This window comes from Aythya ferina, assembly GCF_964211825.1.
Source record: "Aythya ferina genome assembly, chromosome: 4".
NCBI classification, from domain to species: domain Eukaryota; kingdom Metazoa; phylum Chordata; class Aves; order Anseriformes; family Anatidae; genus Aythya; species Aythya ferina.
Window position 1 is genome coordinate 57,156,726 of NC_140300.1, and position 22,192 is coordinate 57,178,917.

At 42.2% G+C, this 22,192-nt stretch overlaps 1 protein-coding gene across 3 annotated transcripts in view; it reads left to right on the top strand.

The window, feature by feature from the left end:
• Positions 1–22,192, top strand: part of SNX25 (sorting nexin 25) — an 80,090-nt gene that overhangs the window by 6,800 nt on the left and 51,098 nt on the right. For all 3 annotated transcript variants that reach the window (XM_084519182.1, XM_084519183.1, XM_084519184.1), the window contains exons 2-3: positions 3,093–3,177; positions 11,243–11,459. In XM_084519182.1, the coding sequence (XP_084375308.1) occupies positions 3,093–3,177; positions 11,243–11,459 (302 nt within the window). The remainder of the gene's footprint in view (positions 1–3,092; positions 3,178–11,242; positions 11,460–22,192) is intronic.

Consider the following 22,192-nt stretch of genomic DNA (forward strand, 5'->3'; position numbering starts at 1 on the left):
GTTTCATGGCCTTCCAGGCCTTCTGTTCTGGTATTTACCAGCCTTGTGATTAAAGTAATTTTACCTTATATTTGATTGGAATTTCCCATGTCACAGCCTCTGTCCTTTGCCCCTTGTCCTATACAGCTGTAAAAAAAGTGTGGCTCCTTCTCTTTAACCTCATCTGGTCGTTGGTGACAGCAGTAGATCTCCCTTTAACTTGTTCTTCTTAAGCCTGAACAAACCCAACCAGCCTCACTTCAGTGCGTTTAAATGCTTGAGTTTATTGACACATTTGATTCTTACCTGTCTTGGAAAATTTACTTTTAAACAAAGTCGAAGATAGGTTTCTTTCTTGCTCGGTAATTTTCTCTGACTGTTCATGCGAGTGTTTTCAGTATCTGTAATGGTATGGGAAATTTCTCAGAAAAGCCAATATACCATGCATCTTTTTTTTTATTCAGTAGTTACATTTGCGTAACTGCAAAATCACCACTGCTAATGGTCATTTGCTTCTTACCTTTAAATTTCTTTTTAATCATTTGTCTTGAACTTTCTCATTTTAAACAATGCTGTTAGCAGCTTCTCCTTTAAAATAAATAGTGCCTTTTAGAAATCAGATGTATCAGCTGTAAAGAGCACTGCCGATGAAATACTCTAGCAAACTGAAACTTGAGTTTGTATCTTAGTGAAGTTCTGCCTGCTAAATACTGAGGCAATGGTTGCCTTTTGTTCTCAATCTGAGTGTTCAAGACTGAAATGTTAAAAAATCAAGTGATGTAGGAAGCCTGCATTGGGGAATTGTGTATGTTGCTCCATGCTGTTGCGTTGTGGAATGAGCTAGTTACAATTGTGGATCCACTCTTAAAACATTTGAAAACCTTTGTTGTGTTTTCTTTCTCTGCTGTAGAGAAGTCCTGAATTGAGAGGCTGGTGAGGAGACAAAAGTAGAGCTCAGCATTTATAATTTTCTTATCTCAGCTGGTGTTCTGAAACTAGTTTTGAAGTGAGTGATCTGGCTAGTGCCTCACAAGTGTTCTTACTGATGCTGCAGACTGGAAAAAACACTGCAAGCTGTGCACAAAGGGGGAGCGTTGATGTCTAAGTTGGGGGTTTGGGGGTGCTGACCTCTGTGCAGTTAGGGCTCAGGTTAGCAGAAAGGTTAATCCTGCAGCATACCCAAGCTAGTGTAAGTATTAGAGAAGATTGAGTATGCTCAGCATTTAGCTTCAGTCTGGGTTGTGGCCTCATGCTTAGGAGCTAGATTTACGGAAAGACCTGAACACCTTTGCTTAGCAGAGCTCTCTGAATCCCTTTTTCCTTTTTCCTTTTTCTTTCCTTTGCCCCCCAGAATGTATTAGGGATGTTTAAAGTATCTGCGAGTCTCTCCCTTCTCTTTTAAATTTGTGTGGTTATGAATCATCTTACATCCTGCTGCAAATAAAGGAGAGAAATCTTGAAGCGCTTGTATGACTAGCAGTAAATCAGCTTGGTGTGGAGGAAGAATGATAAAATAAGTCAGATGTGATGTGTTGGAGCCTTACAAACACTGCTCCTGGTTGTTCTTTCCAGACATTAAAATATCTATGGGAACCATTTAGGTGGGTACAGCTTAAGCTTTTACTACCAGCATTGTGTTCAGGTAAAAGGGGGCCGTGGAGATCTGGTGGTTCATTAATTGGATAGTCCTCTCCATGTTAAACAGTTATTTGCATTGAAACAGTAGTTAAGGAGGGGTGAGAAGGGCTGCGTGTGGAGGCATGCTGAAGTCTTGCTGCTCTTGCCATTGGTACTCTTGTCAAGAGGGGAGAAAAATGGCTATGAGATGGCAGCAGTGACTGGAAGAAGCCTAGAGGGTGTTTTTTGGCTCACCCAGATGCTGGAAGAAATTAACTGTGGGTGGAAGGAGGACTTTGGCAGCCTGGAAAGTGTCTGTGGGAATGGTGTGTGTTAGGTGTGAGAGTCTCTGAACAGCTTCATTTTGTTGTTGTGCTGAGACCCCTTCACCTGCGGCTCTTTAGATGTGTTTTATACCAGACTGTGTGCATCCAGCTGCTGTAGAAGAACATTACACCAAAATACACTGAGTAGTAAACTGCAAACCAGCTGAAATAATGGCACCATGCCTTTAAAAACAAGTAAGGGTGTTTTTACTTAACCCCTCCATGAAGTTTTTACTGCTTTCCTATTCTCTGCTTGGTGGATGTTGGAGTCATTGGTCACTTTGGAAGTGCCATCTCCTCGCAGTGGAGCTGTGCTCTTCTTTTTTCTGTGTAAGAAATGAATTGGTATAGCCGGACAGCTGCCTCTTAACGCTCCTTCCCAAATTGTCTGCCACCACTAATTTTAGTTAGTTACATCTCTGAGTCTGACTTCCCATCAAGAGGAGTGAAATAAGCTGAGTGGCAGCAGGGACAGATTTCTATTTCTGATGTTAATTATACCCCTTTCTATACAGGGACAGCATGGATCACAGAATTCTGTCTACACCCTGAAAAATGTTTCCTCGTCCACCCACCTGTTTAGACACTAATGCTTCAAAATAGACAAATGTTTGTATTGTACATCAGCTTAAAATGCAGTGGCCAGACATGTTTTTGAAGGAAGAAGCCCAAAAGAATGCAATAAAATTACTGTAAGAGACCTAATGGCTTCAATTTTATTTTAAAAGTGGTTTCTGGGGCTAAATGAAAGCCCATCATGGCAGTAGGCTGTAAACATTTTTATCTGCTATTGACGTCTCTCTCTGACATCTTCCAAAGGTGTGAAAGTACCGAGTGTAGGATTTTCAGCTGTTCTATTAAATTCATGTCCTGTGCTCACTTGCATTGAGTTTCAAATGGATGCAGTTCCCTTCCACAAACAAAGCAACCTGAAGATAATCCGGCAAGTCGTAGAACGTGCAATACCCAACAGTGGGCATCCGTGTATGCTTAGTGTACAATGTATGGTGTATGTATAGAAAACTGACACTCGAGTGTTTTAATCATTTGGAGTGCCAATATCTATATTAAAAATACAAATAACACACTCTTACCACCTTGCATTCCAGTTCTATTTTTGTCATTCTTGATTTATTCCTTCTTCTTATGAATGTTCTCTTTGAATTTCAGAGTAATTGGCCTGGGAGCTGCCACGATTCTGTTCCGTCAAGGAGAGTAGTCATTTCTCACAACATGGATAAAGCACTGAAAGAAGGTGAGTCTTACATTGCACAAAGGAGCATAAGATCCTGTGTATCTCTTGTGTTCTTACCAAACTATGGCTGCAGAATATGCCAGGATTTTAGAATGTGACCCTGGATTCTTATTCCTTGATTAAAGCATAAATAAATAAAATCAAGGCTCGGTCTTGCCAAGAGATCTGCAGTAAGTAACACTATGTCAATTAAACTGCAAAAACATCTTGTTATTTTAGCTTCGGGTTTTCACAGAAATATGTGGGAATTATGTGAAAATTGAGTCCTTTGTACACAAAACAAGAAAACAACGTTTCAAAGATTCGACCAGGTGTCTCTGAACTGATAAAATTTAGACACTTGTAATCGGTCTTCCCATTTAGTCAAATTCTTGTCATGAAAACTGAATCTGAAATGATCATCTGTACTTTTGGCTGCTATGGTATATGAAATCTGTGGCTCACCAGTGCAATCATTGGCTTTAGCTTGTGAAATGTGAATTATGGATTGTATGAATTCAAAGTAGTTTGTTTATAATTTTTTTTAAGAAGGAACTGCAACTTCCACATGTGTTTCTCAACATGTTTATCAGCACAGAATCAGAGGTAGAGGGGCTATTTAGGGAGAGACCAGAGGCACTGTGGGTTGCTGGGGGGGAAGGCATTTTGTTACACTTTCCTCCTGCTGCTTGCATAGAAGAGAAACAGCTTCTGCATTTTTGACAACATGGCAGCTGCTGTCATCTGAGGTTATTTATTCATTAGGTTGTTCAATTGGGTTCATAAGTCCATCCTTACTCCGTAAAGCTGCAAGTAAATTAACAATATACTTGTGATTCAGTTTTCAGTGTTGAGGCGCTGCTGTTGTGACAACTCACTTAACTGCTATTTCTTTTCAGAACATCTCTTACCTTCCTCTCATGCTCTGAATTTTGGAGAGCAAACTTGTCAGATTGGTTGTACTTCTTCCAGGCCTTGTTAAATGACTAATAAAACCAGCTTGTTCTGTTATGCAGTTTAACAAGGATGAGACTTTTCAGTCTACCACAAGTAGATTAAAGCAAGCTCTTTTTCCCCCCAAAGTGTTCAAGTCAGCTTAAGTTTGAGATGCTAAATGAATTCAAAAAGGAAACATTCTACTTTTTTATTAGACTAAAACAGTCAGTCTCTCTGAAAATGGACAGTATACATTCCTTGCCCTGTGACAGTTCTGAAATACATAATTATTTTAATACTATTAACACCCTTATTTTACAAGTTTGTAGTTTAAAAAACAAAAAAAAAAACAAAAAAAAAAATAAAAAAACATATCCTGCGTGTATTTCTGTTTCATTAGTGCCATATGCTAATGCCAATCACTCTTACAGTGAAGAGTATTAAAGTATTTGTGAACCCTAGGAATTTTTGCCAACTTCGTGCTCTCCAGGTCTAATGTTCAATTCAATAAAACGTTTTAAAAAGTCTGATCCATCAAGTAGACTTTTCAGTTCTGTATTTTCAATCTTGGAACAGTTCAGATTCCTACTGCCACATGAGGTTTTCAGATGTTGTCAGAGTGAAAGGGGTTTTGCAATGTATTTTTAAATCGGATTTTAGTTTTATTTGCATTACCTCAGAGATGCAAGGATAACGTTTTCAGAGGAGCCAGTATCACTTAATTTCAGACTTGCTGTTGCCATTTCCGAAGAGACAGCCTTTTGATTAATTCTGACTTCTTCAGCTATTTTAAACAGTCAGTTTGCTATTACTTGTTAACTGTCTTGCATCCCTCCAGAGTTACCTGTTGACTTCTGCTCTCCTGTCACATTTTTGCTGATGTTACAGCCAATCTGCATGCACTTTTCTCTCTGGTTAGAGTCACACCACATTATTGCACAGTTCTCCAAGGTTCTGTGATGCCTCTCTCTTGACAAGCTGTCTTGTGCTTATTGCATTTTTTGTTCTCATGGGCTGTTAAGTTAGTTGGAAGGAGAGACATCGTTGGTTATCCTTAGTTTTAATTGAAGGAGTTGTTATTGTTTCCATTTCAGTCACTGGTGTTATTTTAATAAACTTTATGTAGTGCTTGGATACTTTTCTGTTGATACTAACCAGCAGACAATAGTTGCCTTCATCTTGAATTGCTTCTCCTGCTGAAGCCAGCATAACAGTGTCTGGAATTGTCATTCAACGATGTCAGTCACTTACTCCACCAAAAAGGAACTTTTTGTTTACATCTGTTTACAGCTCGGTTCTCAACTTCTCTCTTATTTCCTATAGACAAGCAAGTAGTGTTAAAGGACAGTGCTTCAGAGTGCTTCTTTGCTCTTAATTGTAGCATCCTTGTGAAAGCTGCAGATAAAAGGTGAGGGAAAGCTGTCTACTATCCCTGTTACCGTGTGATGTTTCATTAAATCTAAGCACGCAAAATTGGAACAAGTGTAATGCTATACAGAGATTTTCTTTCTGCTGCGTTCAACAAGGAAAACAAACATTCAGTTTTAAAATGGTGGGTCCTTTTTTTCAGAATGCTGTTGAGGCTGAAGGCCATAGCCATCAGCAAGTTTCTGTGCCATGAGTGTAGTCGGTCTTCCAGGAACTAAATTTTATCTTCCATTTTAATTGTTTGATATTCTGTGGTCTTGTAATGTTCTTCACAGCCAATATTCATCTTCATTATCTTAATAGTATCTGGAAAATTGGTCTTCATATTATTTACCTGCTTTTCTGGATCATTTATGAGTAAGTAAAACGGTATGGATCATAGAACAAATTCCAGCAGAACTCCACTTCTGAAATTCTTCTACTATGAAAACTACTTATTTATTTATTCCCTTTGTTTCATGTCCCTGAAAATATTTCTGTGCCAGGGAACCGTCTCTTACTCTATATCTGCTTAGCTTCCTTAACCCCTGTGTTGAGGCTGCCTTGTTAAAAATATTTTGGAAATTTCATAAATTTATATCCATGGATCAGAACTCGCCCATCTGTGTTCTTGTTGACCCTTTAGAAGAATATCAGAGTAAGGTTTCTGTTTATAAAAGGGAAAACATTCCAGTTTAAGACCCACACATTGACATTTAAGGAAAAAAAAAATGCAATACCTTCTGTGGTGCTAGTTGAAAAGCTGTGTTTTTTTCCACAGCTCTCAAAAATCAGTTGTTTGGGTCCAAAATCTGAGCAAGGCCTAATTTGAATTCATGTTCTCTCTGCTACTGGGATTCAAACACTTGGATCTAAGAACTCTCTTGGCAGAGAGTACACGGGCAAAATAATTTGAACAGAAATTAGTCTGATACTTTTTTTTAACATGTCTCCTGGATATTTATAACACGTTTTTTCTCTATTCTTTGTATATTTGGAAATTTCTTTTTTTTTTTTCTACACATTTGTAGTAAGTATTAAGCAAATGTCAAGACAAAGTTGATAAAAATAACACCAACAATATGAAATGGGAAACTGTACAGTCATGGTCTTTTTTGCATAGGAGCAATAATAACATCTAGGCTATAAAAAAAAAACAACAAACAACATGCGAGTTTTATCGAGGCTGAATAATATCATAAAATGTGAGTGAACTCCCAGAAACACCAATATTTTTCCAAGCACAGACTGGACCAACAGAACTCAGATGTTAATGTTGTTATTGCCAGTGACTGGGGCAGGTTCACACAGTTTTTCACCAGCCTCTAGCGGCCAGGTCTAAATAAAGGCTTAGTGAGCATGGGAAACTTCAATGAATCAAGATAATGTTAAGTATGAAACTTCATCATCTTGATTTGTGTTGTATAGCTAAAACGTAATAAAGTCTAAAATACATCAGGTGAATAATGGCCTTTATGCCTTTGGATTTAAAAATCACCATCTTGGAAATGATGGAGTTACACATATTCAGATTATTTATTAGTGATTTTTCTAGGGATTTCAGCAGAGTGGCTGTAATATTTTAGCTTGTCCTTTGAGGGTGAAGATGGAGCTTTTTTTTTTTTTTTGGAGCTTTTTTTTTTTTGACTGAACTGGATTTGGGCAGTGGATAAAAGTAGTGGCTGTAACAAGTTGTATAGAAAAGCTCTTTGCCAGGTAGTTATGAGTGCATATTGTCTGTCATCTTCTGCTAAACTTTTATTTAATGTATTTTTCTTCAGGTCTAGTTTCTGATAACCACATTGTGTGTCTTAAATCTGGCATGGTAGCAGCTGATGCAAGATCCGAGCAGAATTCGCCTTAATGTTGTCCTGCCATTTTACTCCCAGTGCTACTTGCCCTTGTAAGCAAGCGCTCAGGCAGGTGTTGCAGCTGTAGTGTACCTTCCTTTCTGGTGCTAACACAGTCACAGAAGAGTTTTGAAATTGACCATGATGTGATGTAACAATTCTATCCAGTGCTTTCAGGAAAGGATATTTACTGTTTCTTTGCAACTCAGAAGTCTCTGTTTTTGCATAGGAACAACGTTTCAGGTCTGCCTTTTGAGAAAACAGGTAGGTGTGTAGTCCTTATTATTCAAATTCCCACGTCTATCTGGGTGTGGCTTTTTTTTTTTTTTTCCTCTCCCATAAAGCTGGGTAGTGAATCTCAGCCGTGTAAGAGCTGCCTGGTGTGAGCTCTGCATATTGCAGATTTGAAGCTAATCTGGCTCCCTGCTTCCTGTGGTGCCACTGGATGCTAAATGTATGCAGAAGAAGGGTTAGCAATTCACACCTCTGTGGGGTTAGAGGTGGAAGGAAGAGTCTGGAGGGGTGTCCTCACTAACCCTTCCACAAAGCTTCTGGCTGCATGTCCCAGCACTCCTGGCAGCCTTAAAAGCGTCATGGAGGAGGCCCATGTTCACACTGATGTAGGATTGTTTTTTAATCAATTATAACAACTGGGGACTCAGATCTAATAACTAATTTAGAAAACTCTGTAGAAATTTCTACAGTTTTGCACAAGACTCATTGCTGTCACTGCATCTGAAGAAATTTGTAGCAGCTGAGTTAGCTGGGGTAAGAGGCTGCCCTAAAGTGTGTTCTTCTCTTCTTGTCAGTCCTTTCTTGTCTTCTGACCAGTTGTTTTCAAGGCTTCAGTGCGTGATGTAGGAACAGTGACAACAGGCTGATGGGCAGGTTTTTCCTCTGAAGAAAGCAAGCTGTGCTCTTGGATTTGTTTTCTGTGTTTCTGCAGAGAGCTGAAAGAGACACCAGCTGCATCGCTAGGCAGGCGTCTGAGGCAGCCACAGCACATCATGGCCAGGCTGACACATGTGGATGAGGCAGGGTCTTATTCCAGGACAGGGTGCAGTTGGTGTCAGTGGCTGGTTGTTTTCATACTTTGCCTTGTTGGTATTTGGTTCTAAAATCAAGAAACAAAATCCTAAAGGTTGTCTCAGTGCTTGTTTGGACATATATTCTAGGTTTTAAAGTACCTCCAGGTTTTATAGAAAGCAAGACACTTCAATGGTAGTGATTCAGGAAGGGCAACAAAGCTCACAGATAGCAAGCAAACCATAGAAAAGGTGTAGAGGAAGAGAGTTATCAAAGGTAGGGTGCAGAAAATTGGTTTTAGAATGGGGAAATCCATTTAAAGTGTTCAAATTGTGGAACTGACAGAAACCCAAGTGAAGTATTTCATACTTGCATGGCTTATTCTTTGGTAATAATTGGTGATGTTTTGTTTTTAGCTTTATACCAGTACTAGATTTCATGGATCTTTAATGGTATGGCTCTTCAGGTGCATGAACATCACCTTGCTTTGCCTGAGCAGGAGTCTTCCCATTGTGATAGCTCTTGTTACGCTCCCTGTTGAAATACCTGAAGCAAATTTGCAAGAGTTGGGCTCTCGTAATTCCTTACTAATTAGCAGTGTTGCATATTTTGATCTGCTTTCCCAAAGCAGAGAGACTTAAAGTTGTATGTAATGGTGAGTATGGAGAGAATGAGCAACGGAGCTCATTTTGGAGAGGAGCTGCCTGAAAGTACAGTTATAAACTAAGGCTCAGATGGAATAGGTGTGTGTTCTGAAAGAGAATATTGCCTGAGGGATAGAGATACAAGTTTTCTCTTGTTTTGTAGAGGTCTGCCCAATACAGGTAAGGAGCCACCACTCCTCTATACCATGACTTGTTGCCTTAGGCAAGGGGCACTGAAGAGGTGTGCTGCTTTAGAGTAAAGTGACTGCAAGGGTGTCTGCAAGAGAATCTGAAAAACGAAGTCACTGTCAGCCAGGGGCGGTAATCACAAGTACCGAAAGGCAGTGACTTTTGATTACCTTGAAGAAACACAGGTCTTTTTCAGGATAGGTGAGAAGAGAATCTGTGCTGTGAAAGCTTTCCATCGCTCTTCAGATGCTGCAACAGAGGCAAAGCTGTCAGAAAAAAGTGGTTGCAGAAGGACAGGGGGACAGCTGTGGGAAAAATAGATGCTTAAAATGTGTGTTATCTCAAGTGTCCCATGACAAGGAATAATCCTCAGTTTTCAAAATACTGTTGCTAATTGCTCTTAGGTGTGTTGAGTGGTTATTCCTCAGTTTATCAGAAGCTTATCAGTTCAGCAAAAGACCACTGCCTTTTATAACTATTATTATCACTTCGTGGTATTTGTTGGTGGCAGGTTTCAATGAAATATAACTTCTGTTCTAGAAAAGTAAAGAAGTTGGGTCTGTTTTAAGGTTTGAAATTACCATCTTGCAATATGACTGTATTTTTTTCTCACATCTATGAAAAAGAAAACTTCAGAACTTCTATTTACTTATTTATGCATTTATTTAGTGAAATGTTTTTCTCTGAATAATTCATTCGAAAGCCTTGAAGTGACTTAGTAAATGACTTAACATATTCCGTCTCAGTGAAGTGAGTCAGTTTCTTAAACAACCTGCAGAATTGATTGATAAGGGTTTCTAGTCAAATGCTTCAGAAAATTTAATCTTTTCTTTAGAAATGTTTTTGATGAAGTGATGTAGGATGAAGCCTCCTAGTATTTCAGGGAGGCAGAAGTATTCAGCATAAGTTGCTATGCTATTACTATGTTACTAATTCATTGTCATAGTGCCAGGGAGCTTTTTATAGTTTACTAGGCTGCCAAAAAAATAATTTCCATCAAAGTGAAAGCTAAAAAATAGTGGAATCACATGGTTATTTTAAACCATAGGCTTACAGTGACAAACTAGGTGTACTTCTGACATTTAAAACAAACAAACAAACAACAACAACAAAAAAACACAACAACAACTCTGAAATCAGAATGCCTGGTCAAGAACCACCTGCTCAGATTATCAGACATGCAGCTTTTTTTATTCTTTATTTTTTTCTTCCTCCCTTCCTGTTCAGTTACCCCTCTGTTAATTCCAAGCTGATTTGCATCCCATTCACCGCCCCCTCCTCCCCAGCTTCATTCCCACCTTGCTGGCAATGCTAAATGTGGCTTGTGCGTGCTTCCTGAAGGCTTCCTGCTCCCTCCCAGCACTCCAGGAACATCTGCTAGTAATGCATCAGTAAAACTGGAGACACGCAAGTGTTGTCAAAAAGAAAAACTAGTAGAAGAAGATGTTGTCATGGAACGCGCCATTACAGCGATCCTGTTGCTCGTAGCTACAGTTTGGAATATCACCTTTGAAATTCATGTTGTCTTTCTAATCTACTTCTCTTCCATCTCTAGCTCTACCAATCCTACAATGTACTTTCTGTAGCGTTAGGTATGTCTATTGAGATACAAAATCCTACCACCTCCTCGCTTAACAGCGATTTTAGAGTGGAGGCTGAGTTTGTGGCTGAAGAAGGTTGGTTTCAATCTGCAGCAACCTAGATGCAGCCAGATTATGTGATAGTTCCTATAACCAAATCCGCTACTGAGGCATGAAGACTAGTTTGGGGTTAGTGTGTTGCTTGTAACCTGGCTGACCGAGCAAATCCACTTACAGGCTTTGCTTTGCAAAGTGACCTCCAGTAACCTGGGAGGTGCCGATTTCTGCAGCTTTGCCAGCCTGGCACTGGGGAGAAATTAAAGCCTAAAGGGGAAGATATGAAACCTAAGACCCATTTTATTACTGAGGAGATGGGTGGAGGGCACGATTTCTATCCTGGTGTGCCTTCCCCTTTCTCAGTCCTTGCTATTGATTGTTTTGTTTCTCCTTTCAGTGTTTGACTACAGCTACAGAGATTACATCCTGTCCTGGTATGGGCCACTCAGCAGAGATGAAGGGCAGCTGTACCAGCTGCTATCTGAAGACTTCTGGGAGATTGCCAAGCAGCTGCGACAGAGGCTGAGTCACATTGATGTAGTTAAAGTCGTCTGCAATGATGTAGTGAAAGCTTTACTCACACACTTCCGTGACCTTAAAGGAGCCAATGCCAGGTAAAACCAGAGCTGGGTTTCATTGGAATTTTCTGCTCATCTCTTTGCTTTTAGGTGTGTGATATCAAAGCAATGAAGAATGTAATGTTTTTGTAGGCAACTGATAAAACAGTTCATGTTTATTAACAGTTTTAGAGAGCTAGCAGGCTTCAAGGCACCTATAAGACCTATGGAAGGGAATGTTTGTCCTTCTTTTTTAACGGTTGAGATTCACTGCTATTTCCATTTCATCTTTGAATTCTTTGCTCGCAGTAGGAGGCGGGCTGTCTGAGCAGCTCCTGCAAGTAGTGCAAACCTGCAAGGGAAAGGAGAGGCACTGTCAGAGCAGTCAACAAATGAGAATGTAGTTATTTGCACCTTTCCCAAAATAGCACGAGGGTTAATTCCATTCAGTTTTCCGTTTCTGCTAGCCCCAGGAGGGAAAGCTTCATGATTTCTGTAAGCGGTCTGTCCTGCAGTAACTAGATTTTTTTTCCTAGTGAAAAATTGTTGGCTGGATTTTCTTTCTCTTTTTAGGTTACCTTGTTAATTCCGTGAATTTCCTCTTTGCCCATTTAAAAAGGTCAGCTGTCTCCTAAATACTGTCACACCCAAATTGTAATTGCATGTGGGAGCTCTCACACCTACGCAGTTCACTGATCCAAATGAGTGGCTCATGGAATTGTGCATGGAATTTGAGTTTATATCTGCACTTACCTGCAGTTATCCCAACAGAAATGTGCTCTGGTTGTTTGGTTTTATACTGTGCATTTTATACTATGACATTGTTTTGCATACAGTTAGATTCACATATTTTTAACACTCCGGAGAAAAAAGATCAACTGGTTTTGGTCAGCAACCAGTCTCTGCGGTGCCATTTACACGTCCTTCTGTTCTGGAGCAGAAGACAAGGTCAATGTATTTGTGGTAGCTGCCAGCTTTGTGTAGTCTAATCTGCAGGAAATAAAGCAATGGAAACTAAAGAATGGTTGCCTTCAAGAAAAGAAGTTAGTATGTAGGCACATTACAGTAACATTGTGTTATCACATTATTGTCCCAATAACAATGCATTACCTGAATTCCAGATACTATTTTGTTTTAGATCTAGTATATGGTAGAAATCTTGTGGTCCAGTAAAGCTCTTGATGGTGCTCTCTGATTTTAAGCATGGTGCTTGCACTTGACCTTTGTCATGGTAAAATACTTGCTTTGGGGAAAGGTATGATTAGAAAATATAAAGGATGAGGACGGTTGGTTTGTTTGTTGGTTTGAAGTGTGAATGCTCACCTGTTTGGAGCTGGGGACACAGAATGCACAATTGCAGAATTACTAGATACTGTTAATGCTTATTCTTGATGAGATTCTTTGTCTGCTGAGAATAATGACTACCTCCACTAGATCTAGCTGGATTGTTATTTCCACTACACAGAGCTAAAATAAAGAAAATCTCCTGGGTATTTTCCAATTAACTTTTTCTCTTTGGAAGGGTAAATGCACCTTAGTCATTGCTGGATAAGTCAGACTGCATTAACATGGTAATGAGAATTAAATAGTATGATAATGGGTCAAAAAAATGCCCCACAGCCATAACTTCAGATTTTGTCTAGGTTGAAATTGGACTCATTGTTTTTCTCGTTGTGCAAGGTTGAGAATTCACAAGGAGGAAAATCTGGTTTTAAGGTGCCTAACAGCAGACCAGCAGTCCTACCAGCTGCACGATGCAAAGTCTGAAATCCTAGCACATCCTCGTGCTGCTCATCCAAGCTTGTTCAAAAAGCTCAAGAAGCTTTATAGGAGTTGTCCAGCTGAAATGCTGCCCCATGGCCTGTGGTGAAGTCAGTGGAAATGTGGCCATGTGCTTGCACCCGGTACAGATTGAATTGGTACTTCCAGGTGATCTGAGCATGTGCTTCATAAACCTGAAAGCGTGCCTGGGACTCTGATACAGTTTTCTTTTTTGCCTTCAAGAGAATGTGGTACTCAGAATAACTTGAGTTTGGTACTAAATTAATCGTTTGCTGTGCTAGAACCTGCTGGCAGCCTAAATCATGGGCTGAGAACTACCAAGTGTGTCGCTTTTGGCTTGGAAACTGCAAGCTAGAGTCTCTTGGAAAACCTGTGGTTATATTATTATGACAGCTCAAACAGAAAATTCTCCTTTCTGAGGTAGGGAGCGTGAGAGATGTCATTAGCCTCGCTTATCTTCTCATTTCTGTCAACGTTTTAAAAACAGCAGCAGATGTAAATTGGAATTCCTGTTTCCCTCTCAGTGTCTGTAATAATGAATCTGGTTAGTTTGGGATGATGAATATAGTGGCACAGAGACCGTAATTAGAGCCGGCTATCTGTCCTGTTGTAGTGCCTGACAGAACACTGTCTTTTTTCCTCTGCCAGGTTTATAATGCAGCGTGGCAGCAAAGGGCATTTTGCCTGTTCTCGGGTGGCTTGCAGAGTTTTAAATACCTGTTCCAGCCCTGGAGAGGGTGCTGCCTAAAGCACTTTGTTTTCCACCTATATGACAACAGACGACCACAAAGTAAGGGAAAGAAACACTCTGTCCCCAGGAGGACAGAGGTGTCGGTTTCTTCGTTGTGAAGCTCGCCTGTTTTGTCACTTGGTTCACTTCAGCCGTAGAAATCCCTTCTCTGCTTTTTCTGACTGACTGAGGCCTGTGATATCTGGCAGATCAGGATGTCTGCTGGGATGAAATAGGCTGCAACCCTTCAGAATAAGAGGCTACTGTCCTCACCTTGCTCCTGCTTTCCCTCTGGCTTATCTCAGCCATTGCAAGGCTCCATTTGATAACAAATAGCCCAAAGTAAATGGCAAGCAGAGGCTAACAGATAAGGAAAAACGTGTGCTTGAATGAGGGATAGGAGAGCATGAGGAGAAGAGGCTGCTCCATGCTGGCTGGTGGGAGGCAGGGGATCAGGAGGGAGAAGCCTGGCAGCGTTAGGTCTGTTTCCCTTTTCTTTTATTCTGTCCCTTCGCTTTGTTTAAAGGAAACTCTTTCCTGCTAGACACAAAGTGAAATAAGGGCAGAGATGCTCCTCTGGCTGTGGGCAAGACTGCCTGGGATGACACAGAACCATGAAAACAGAAGACAAGATAGCTTCAGCTTTTTCATCCTGTGTGCATCATTGAGGGTTATCATGAGGTCCAGTTGGAGCTGCAAAGGATCCCATCAGTATTCAGTTACAAAATTTGTGGCAATTCAACATTTTCTAGATAGGAAACCATTTGATTCCTGACATAAGCTCAGTGTAGAAATGAAAATTGATAACTTTCCCATGTCCATTGTTAAGTAGTTTCTGACTTGAGATAGGAAAGGAAAAAATCAGCCTGGGTTTGCTGGGAGAAATGATAGTTCTTTGCTGTGCTGAATCAGGAGTGAGGTTATAACAGGATTAGCCTAGTCCATCCTGCAGGATATGGTCCTGTCGTTGCAGAGAGGGTTGTATTTGGTGATTCTTGCTTTATAGCAGCTTTTGGCCTTCTGTTCCTTAATGTCTTGTGCAAGTTTATTTCCTTGGCTACTTCATGTAAAGCATAAATTGAATATATGCGAGTATTTAGTGCTGGACTGTGAGCTGTGTAGGGTGGCGTATAATGCTGCAGGTTTCTGCACTGGTAGGTGGTGCAGCGTTGTCTGTGGTGCCAGTATCCTTTCTGTGGGGCTAGAATTACCTGATCCTGGCAACATATTCTTGCTCTGGTAACTTGAAATGTTTGTGGAGAGCAAGAGGCAGCAGGTCCTATTGGTGAGCCACTCATTCAGTAGCTTAGGGACCTAGCAAAGAAAACAACCAACAAATAGTGTCTGTGAATCTGTCCACGTGGAAGGAAGGGGAAGTTCCCTCACACCTGTTGTGGGCTAAGAATTACCCCCCTCAGATACTGCCACAGGGCTCTTAACGTTTGCTAAATAACACCCTGGGCTGGTGGTCTCTAAACTGCAGCGTAGCCAAAGGAGATCTGCCTGCTCTAGATTTGTAGGCAAATGAAATGCTGGAGCTGTTAATGCTGGCCTGTTGTTGAACCCACTGACAAGCAGTGCTTTTTGAGCAGAGCTCAGTGGGAGGCAGTCACAGTGACACTGATTTTCCTACGTCACTTGGCTGGGCGTGTTGTTTGTTTGTCTTTAACCTACGGCTGGGGCACCTTGATCCCAAAGGCAGAGGATTTCTGCAGATCCGGGTGTGTAGTGTGTCAGGCTGCTCCTGGCAAGCTGGCTGTGCCGTGCCAGCTGAGGGGTGCTCAGCAGTGTGTTTGTGCTCGTGCCTGGAGTCACAGCCGAAGTCGTGACTTGGCAAAGGGGATTCCTTGGGAGCTGCAGCCTACTTCTGCTGCACGTTCAGAACCATATTGGAGGGCTCTGAGCTCTTGGGAAGGGTGAGAGGGAAAATTGCTGTTTGAGTGGTCAGTATTGACAAGTAATGTTGAGGTTTTAAGTTCACATTGTGCCCATCTTGCCAATATTCCTGTCATCTGCTCTGTCTCTTCTCCTCACCCTGCTGGTAATGTAACTTTATTGGGCCATGTAAACGCCTTGGCATGTATAGGATATAAATTGTTGTATCCTTGTGCTTGTTGCATTGACTGCATATAGGATGAGTTGGTATTTAGTAACAGGAAAAAAGGTGCTGCCACAACAAAAATCAAGAGCAAAAATCAAGGTGCAAAGGCAATTCAAGCACTGGAGGTATAACTTGATTAATCCTGTACATGCATCTAAATTGTCATGGTGCATCCAAGCTACTAAACACCTCCCCCAGTCCTAGTTTCTCTTTTATAATTCTATTTTCCACCCACAAAGTAGGAATACCAAGAACTGCTTATCACAGCCTCTGAAAATGAGTATCAAGAGGATGACTATGAACGCGTAGAGGCTGGTTGCAATGAGAGCAGCTATTTTTTGAGGTGCTGAGAACAAAACAGTCAGAAAAAGCCGGGCTCTGGGCACACTGTTCTAGTTAGCTCCTGGGTAGCTCCAGGTCTAAAGCTCGCCATTGCCTTCAAGCTCCACTGTTGGAAGTTCGGATTTCCTGTTTACAGCTGAGTATCACCAAGGCACCACAACAAACATGACGACCTCCTGCTGCTGGTATGGTCAGACCACGGTTTGCAAGGCTTCTGTGTGATCTCTGGGCCCGTCACCAACATTACATGTCAAGTGCTCTCCTGTGGAGGAAGGTAGCTGTGACACATACAAGTGCTATGATTATGGAGTCAGTAAATGCTAGAAGAAGGGTTTTATACAACTTACTGATCCCAATAAAAACAGCCGTGGAAATTAGCAGTTTGGCTTTGACGGATTTTTGCTGTGCTTTTTGGGTTTGGTGTGGTTTGGTTTTGGACTTTTTTTTTAGCAGGTAGTTTTTTCAGGTGTGTTAATACTACTGGCTTGTGAAGGCTTGAATTGATTCCTTTTATTTCTGAGGAAGTTCAAGCAGATCAAGCAAGTGAAATTGTGCTGCGGTGTCAAGGTTAGAGATCTGAGGGTGACAGAGGTGGAGAGGTGCAAGGCTACGTGTGCTTCTGGTAGTTCTCTGAATCCTTTTATGAACGTGAGTGGTGAGTGTTGATGTACTGATGAGAGTCAGAGCCAGTTGCACATGCACTTCAGCTCACAATTGCACTGATTGAGACTTAACTGTAACAGCAAGGCTCTCTCTTGAAAGCCCAATTAAAGCAATAGCAAGGCCAAAGGGAACATTTTGTCATTTTTTTAATATATATGGTTTTTTATGAGAAAGGACCCTTACATAATTTCCTGTAGATTTGTTGCTAATGTTTTAGGGACTTTTTGTCCTGGATGCTATTTATTTATTTGCTTGATTGCTTGCTTCCTGTTTCCAAAGCTGACAGATTTATCTTGCTTGTCATTAAGTTCTTGGTCATGCCTGTCTTTGAATCCAGTGGACTTCTTGAGGAGTTTCTTGTCCGTGGAGCAGTAGTACTGCCAACTTCAAATCTACTGAGTCCATGAGTTGCATGGGCATTGTAAATGCCATGCTGCCATCAGAGTTGGTTTTTAATTTTTTAAATCTCTTTGACAAATCATTTTTAAGCTCTTCCATGCAGTCATGTTGTGACTATGTAAAAATAAAGATGCTGCTTTGCATCATGAGCTTGTGACCCAACCACAAATCCCAGAGGTCTCTAAATGCTCCAACTGTGATCTGTTTTTATTGCTCAGTTACCAGATGGTTCTGACTAAAAACATGGGTATCTAGAGTAGACCCTAGAATTTTTTCTAGGGAGAGAAATTTCCATGAGATCCCTGTGTTGATAAAATTGCAAGCATGGAAAGGAAATTAGAACAGATTTCTGTAACATTGGTCATGTCGTAACTGCTCGTCTTCAGGAGTACCTGCTTTTCTGCTTCCTTTTTTGAAGTGCTGGATAAACTTAGAGGTTTGCAATAGCACGGGGCAAGGTCTTGGTGCTGAGGGCATTCAGACGGGAACACATTTGGTAACTGCATGAAGCAATTGCAGAGCAGGGGAGAGTTGCTCCTTGTGTCAGTTTGGGACCAAAGGAGTGCTCTGCATGGAACAGACCCCATACAAAGGAGTTCATTTTGGCAGGGCCTGCCTATGGCCCTGTATTCACAAGTGGTTTCTTGATCTTCCACTGGTTTGGGGGCAGCCGAAGGAAATATGTGCTTTCTGAAACTGTGAAATAGCCTTGGATAGTGTTAAAAAATAAATAAATAAATTAGGAGCATGCTTGAAAAGTTGGTAAAAATGAAAATCACTGGCAAGAAATTTGTGAGGTTAACGTTGGCTTTGTAGCTCACAGGGGAGTGAAGAGGGGTGATCTGTAGGCGTGCTGTGCAAAGCCTGAGTTCTGTCTGGTTTAAAATCACTGAAGTCCCCTGCATCTCAGTGCTCCAAAATACATCCCCATGACTTCAGTCTCAATCGTTCAGGAGGACACGAGTGCAGTTGCCATGTGGCTTTCTTTTTCTATTGCCTAAAGCAGATGAAATAGGCCTGGTTTACAAACCTGGTATCATGCTGCTTCTGAAACTGTTTGCTCCAGTGCCTCATTTGTATTAGTTCACTGCCCGCAGTTGTGCTCGGAATTTGTGGATAATTGGCTGGGCTTTCAAAGCTCTCTCCGTAAATAGCTGTGCTCGTTTTTGGTTGAGGGTTTTCTGCGATTGCCAAGAATCTCCTTGTTTGGTAAGTCCAAGCACGCAGCCCTAATAATGCATGTTCAAAACTGGACAGGATGAGAAATAATACCTATATTTCTGCTTGAGTTACTTAATAGCGCTTGACAACTTCATTGGCGCTGGAGAGATGTAGGGCACTGCTTTGTGTTAGCTTCTGCTGTTCCTGTCGGTTACTGCAGAAACAAACACTACCTTCCTGTGCTTTTGGTAATGATAGAGCTGAAGATGCAGATTTTATGCCAAGCATTAAGAGCGTGTGGTCAGGGTGTCCTAGCTGCTGCTCCAGGACAGACGGCAGCAGTGCCACTACTACTTGCTTCCATGATTGCTCACCGCCCTGGTACCTTGTAGGTAGGTGTGAGGGGGGGAGCCCAAGTGCTGAGGGATGCTGCTTGCTGGGCAGACCCTTTGTTGATGCACAGCTTGTTTTCCCTACAAGCTGATCAAGTATACAAGCAAATAGAAGTATAATACTTTCTGTATAAATAAAAAGGAGCATCTAAGCCTGACTGTCTGTTTTACCACTGGTGTTTTAGTTTATTTTGTAGCTGTTTTGTCATCCCCCCAAACTTTCCCTCACGATTTGTCTTCCAGTCCCCTTCATTTCTTTTGCCCCAACAGCAACATAAAGATTTATTGCTGCAACTGTTTGCCACTGATAATGCCAGGCTTGTTTAGAATTGAGTTCCGTGAAGACTGTTCCTCTATTCTTTTATCAAAAATCACAGCGTGGTATGGGTTGGAAGGGACATCCCACCCCCCTGCCATGGGCAGGGACATCTCCCACCACACCAGGCTGCCCAAAGCCCCATCCAGCCTGGCCTTGAACACCTCCAGGGATGGGGCAGCCACAGCTTCTCTGGGCAGCCTGTGCCAGGGCCTCACCACCCTCTGAGTGAAGAATTTCCTCCTAATATCTAATCTAAGTCTCCCCTCTTTCACTTTAAAGCCATTCCCCCTTGTCCCGTCACTACACCCCAGACCAAGAGTCCCTCCCCATTGTTCCTGTAGCCCTCTTTAGGCAACCATTATGTGTCCCTGGAGCCTTCTTTTCTCCAGGCTGAACAACCCCAACTCCCTCAGGTGAGGTGCTCCAGCCCCTGATCATCCTCATGCCCCTCCTCTGGACCCACTCCAGCAGGTCCATGTCCTTGTGTTGGGCACCCAGTCCCTCTGGCTGGCATCCTTTAAAAATCTGATGGGATTCTGTTCATCCCCTTTTGCTTTTTAGATGATATTTTAATTACAGTTTGGCTAGGAAAACAACTGAAAGAGCCCCTCTTCCAGAGATTTAAGTCCTGTTAGGTGACAGAGATAACTGCGGGGAAAAAAAAGGGAACTATTACAGCTGCAGTGTGTGCAACTCCCCTTCCCCCCATATTCCCTTAGGCAGGAATGCATTAAACAAATTAGAAGGACAAGAACCAAATATTTGCTGTTCTGCTTGTTTATTCTGTTCAATTTTCTGTTTTTGTTCTGTTGGCTGTACCAGAAGAGTGCTTGCGTAGGTCCAGCTCAGACAAGCTGTATGTATTGCTTGTGGACTGGGAATAAATGTGTACAACAGGGAGGCAGAGTCTGAGGAAGCCCTTCTCCCGCATGCCTGACAGCACAGGTGCAGTCGGTGCCCCAGGGTGCCTGCAGCCCCAACCAGACCATCATTCCTCAGGAGATCTGTGCTGTGTGTGGATGGGTTTAGAGAGATGCTGAAGTAAATCTTGATCTAATAACTGGGCATGGTGTCCCACAAATCAGGTAAAGCAGTCCAGAAAGGAAAGTCTGTGTGTGTTTCTAGGCCAAAAAAAAAAAAAGCAGTCACCATTTTCTTTCAGTTCTGACTCCATCATTGCTGTTACTAGCCAGGAATGGGTTGTTGAAAGTCAGTCTGCTGCCAGCCAGCTGATGCTCTGTGTACGAAACCTGTACAAAACCTGTTCTCTGGCATTCAGCTTGAGCTTCTGGCGGATTTTCGAAGTGGCCGAATCTGGGTGGACTGGCCAGTCCAGAAGGTGAAGCCTCCTCTTCCCAGTAAGAGGTGGCTGTACGTAAACGGCCCAGACTTTCTGTCTGCCTGTCTGCCTGAGACGTGTCTGATTTTGGATAATGAATGTCTTTAGGGAGAGCATGTGAGGTGGGGTGTTTGATGTGGTGGAGAGAAGGCTGGAGGATGTATCTGGAGGATGTGAGAGAAATGGAAATGCACTGAGGAAGATAGCCAGGTATTCAGCTGCTGGAGGGAAAAGATCCTACCAGAACAAGACAAACAGCTTCTGGAGCTAAATCAGCCCTACCACCTGTGCTGGGTAATGATGAAAACTACACATCATCTTCATACACTGCTCCTCAGAAGAACAAACAAAGTATGTACATCCAAACTGCTCCCAGGGCCTTGTTTTTGAAATTTGTCTTTCTTGTAGCAATTGAAGCTCTCTCCATTATCCACCTTTGAAAATAAAACATTTGATTTGGGATTCAATAAAAGGCTTCAGTGAAATCAAAACCAAATGTCATTTTAGCATTTGTGTTCTCCTGAAAATGAGTTTAAAAACTGATGTTGGTCATCTTGAAACAAATGGCTTGCATTATTGGAGCAGAATTACAACTGTTATAATAATACTGATATTCTGCCAACATACTTGCTCTCTCCTTTGCCAACTACCAAAAAACCACTGTGCAGTGCTGCCTCTCTCCACTGGCCATGTAGTGGTGTCTAACTGGAAATTTCTCCTTTGAGTCTATGCAATTTTTGGTCATTTTTCCACACACAGGGGCAATCAGCTCTGAGGAGCTCTGTGGGTAACAGTCAGGACAGCCACCTGTGGCAGTGGGAAGGAAGCAGACATCACAGATGATGGGAAGAGGTGCTGGGGTGAGACACGGAAGGCCTGAGCCTAATAATACCTCAGGGCCTTCTGCTGAAGACCAGTCCTGGCTGGCTTTGGGAACTGCCCTGGCCCCTCTCAGGTAACAGCATGTCTGTCACCCTGTACCCCCTGGCATGGTCACCTTGCTGCTAAACCACAAGGCTGGGGTTGCACTATGTCAGGCATGTGGCTGTGAAGGAACTGCTAGGGCACCAGCTCTGCATTTAGAGCCCTTCTTGATTAAAAGAAAGGTACCGAGTGACCTCCAGTAAGGAGTTCCCGTGGCACATCCAGGCCGCCATGCTCTGAGAAGTCCAGAAAACCACTGGCAGCTGGGAGGAGATGGACTGGTCAGTACTGGCTCAAAATCAGGGAAGGTTTGCTCCCTGTTTCTTCCAGAGCTGCCATCAGAAGGGCTGTCTGTGGGGAGCCTGCCAGCAGCACGCTGTGCTCTCATGCTTCGTGCTGCAGCCGTGGCCTGGCCGCCCCCGGCTGTTAGCCCTGGAAGGCTTCGTGCTGTCTTCCCAAAACGCACCTACCGTGATGTGCTGCTGTGTGTGTGTTTATTTGCCCCTCCAGTGGCAGAAAGAGGAGTGTATCAGTATGATACGTTACAATACTGTAGCACACTATACTGACTCCAGGCCTGATGTACTTTCCATACGTTAGGAACCTGCTTCTCTCACCACGTACAACGTGAAAGCAAC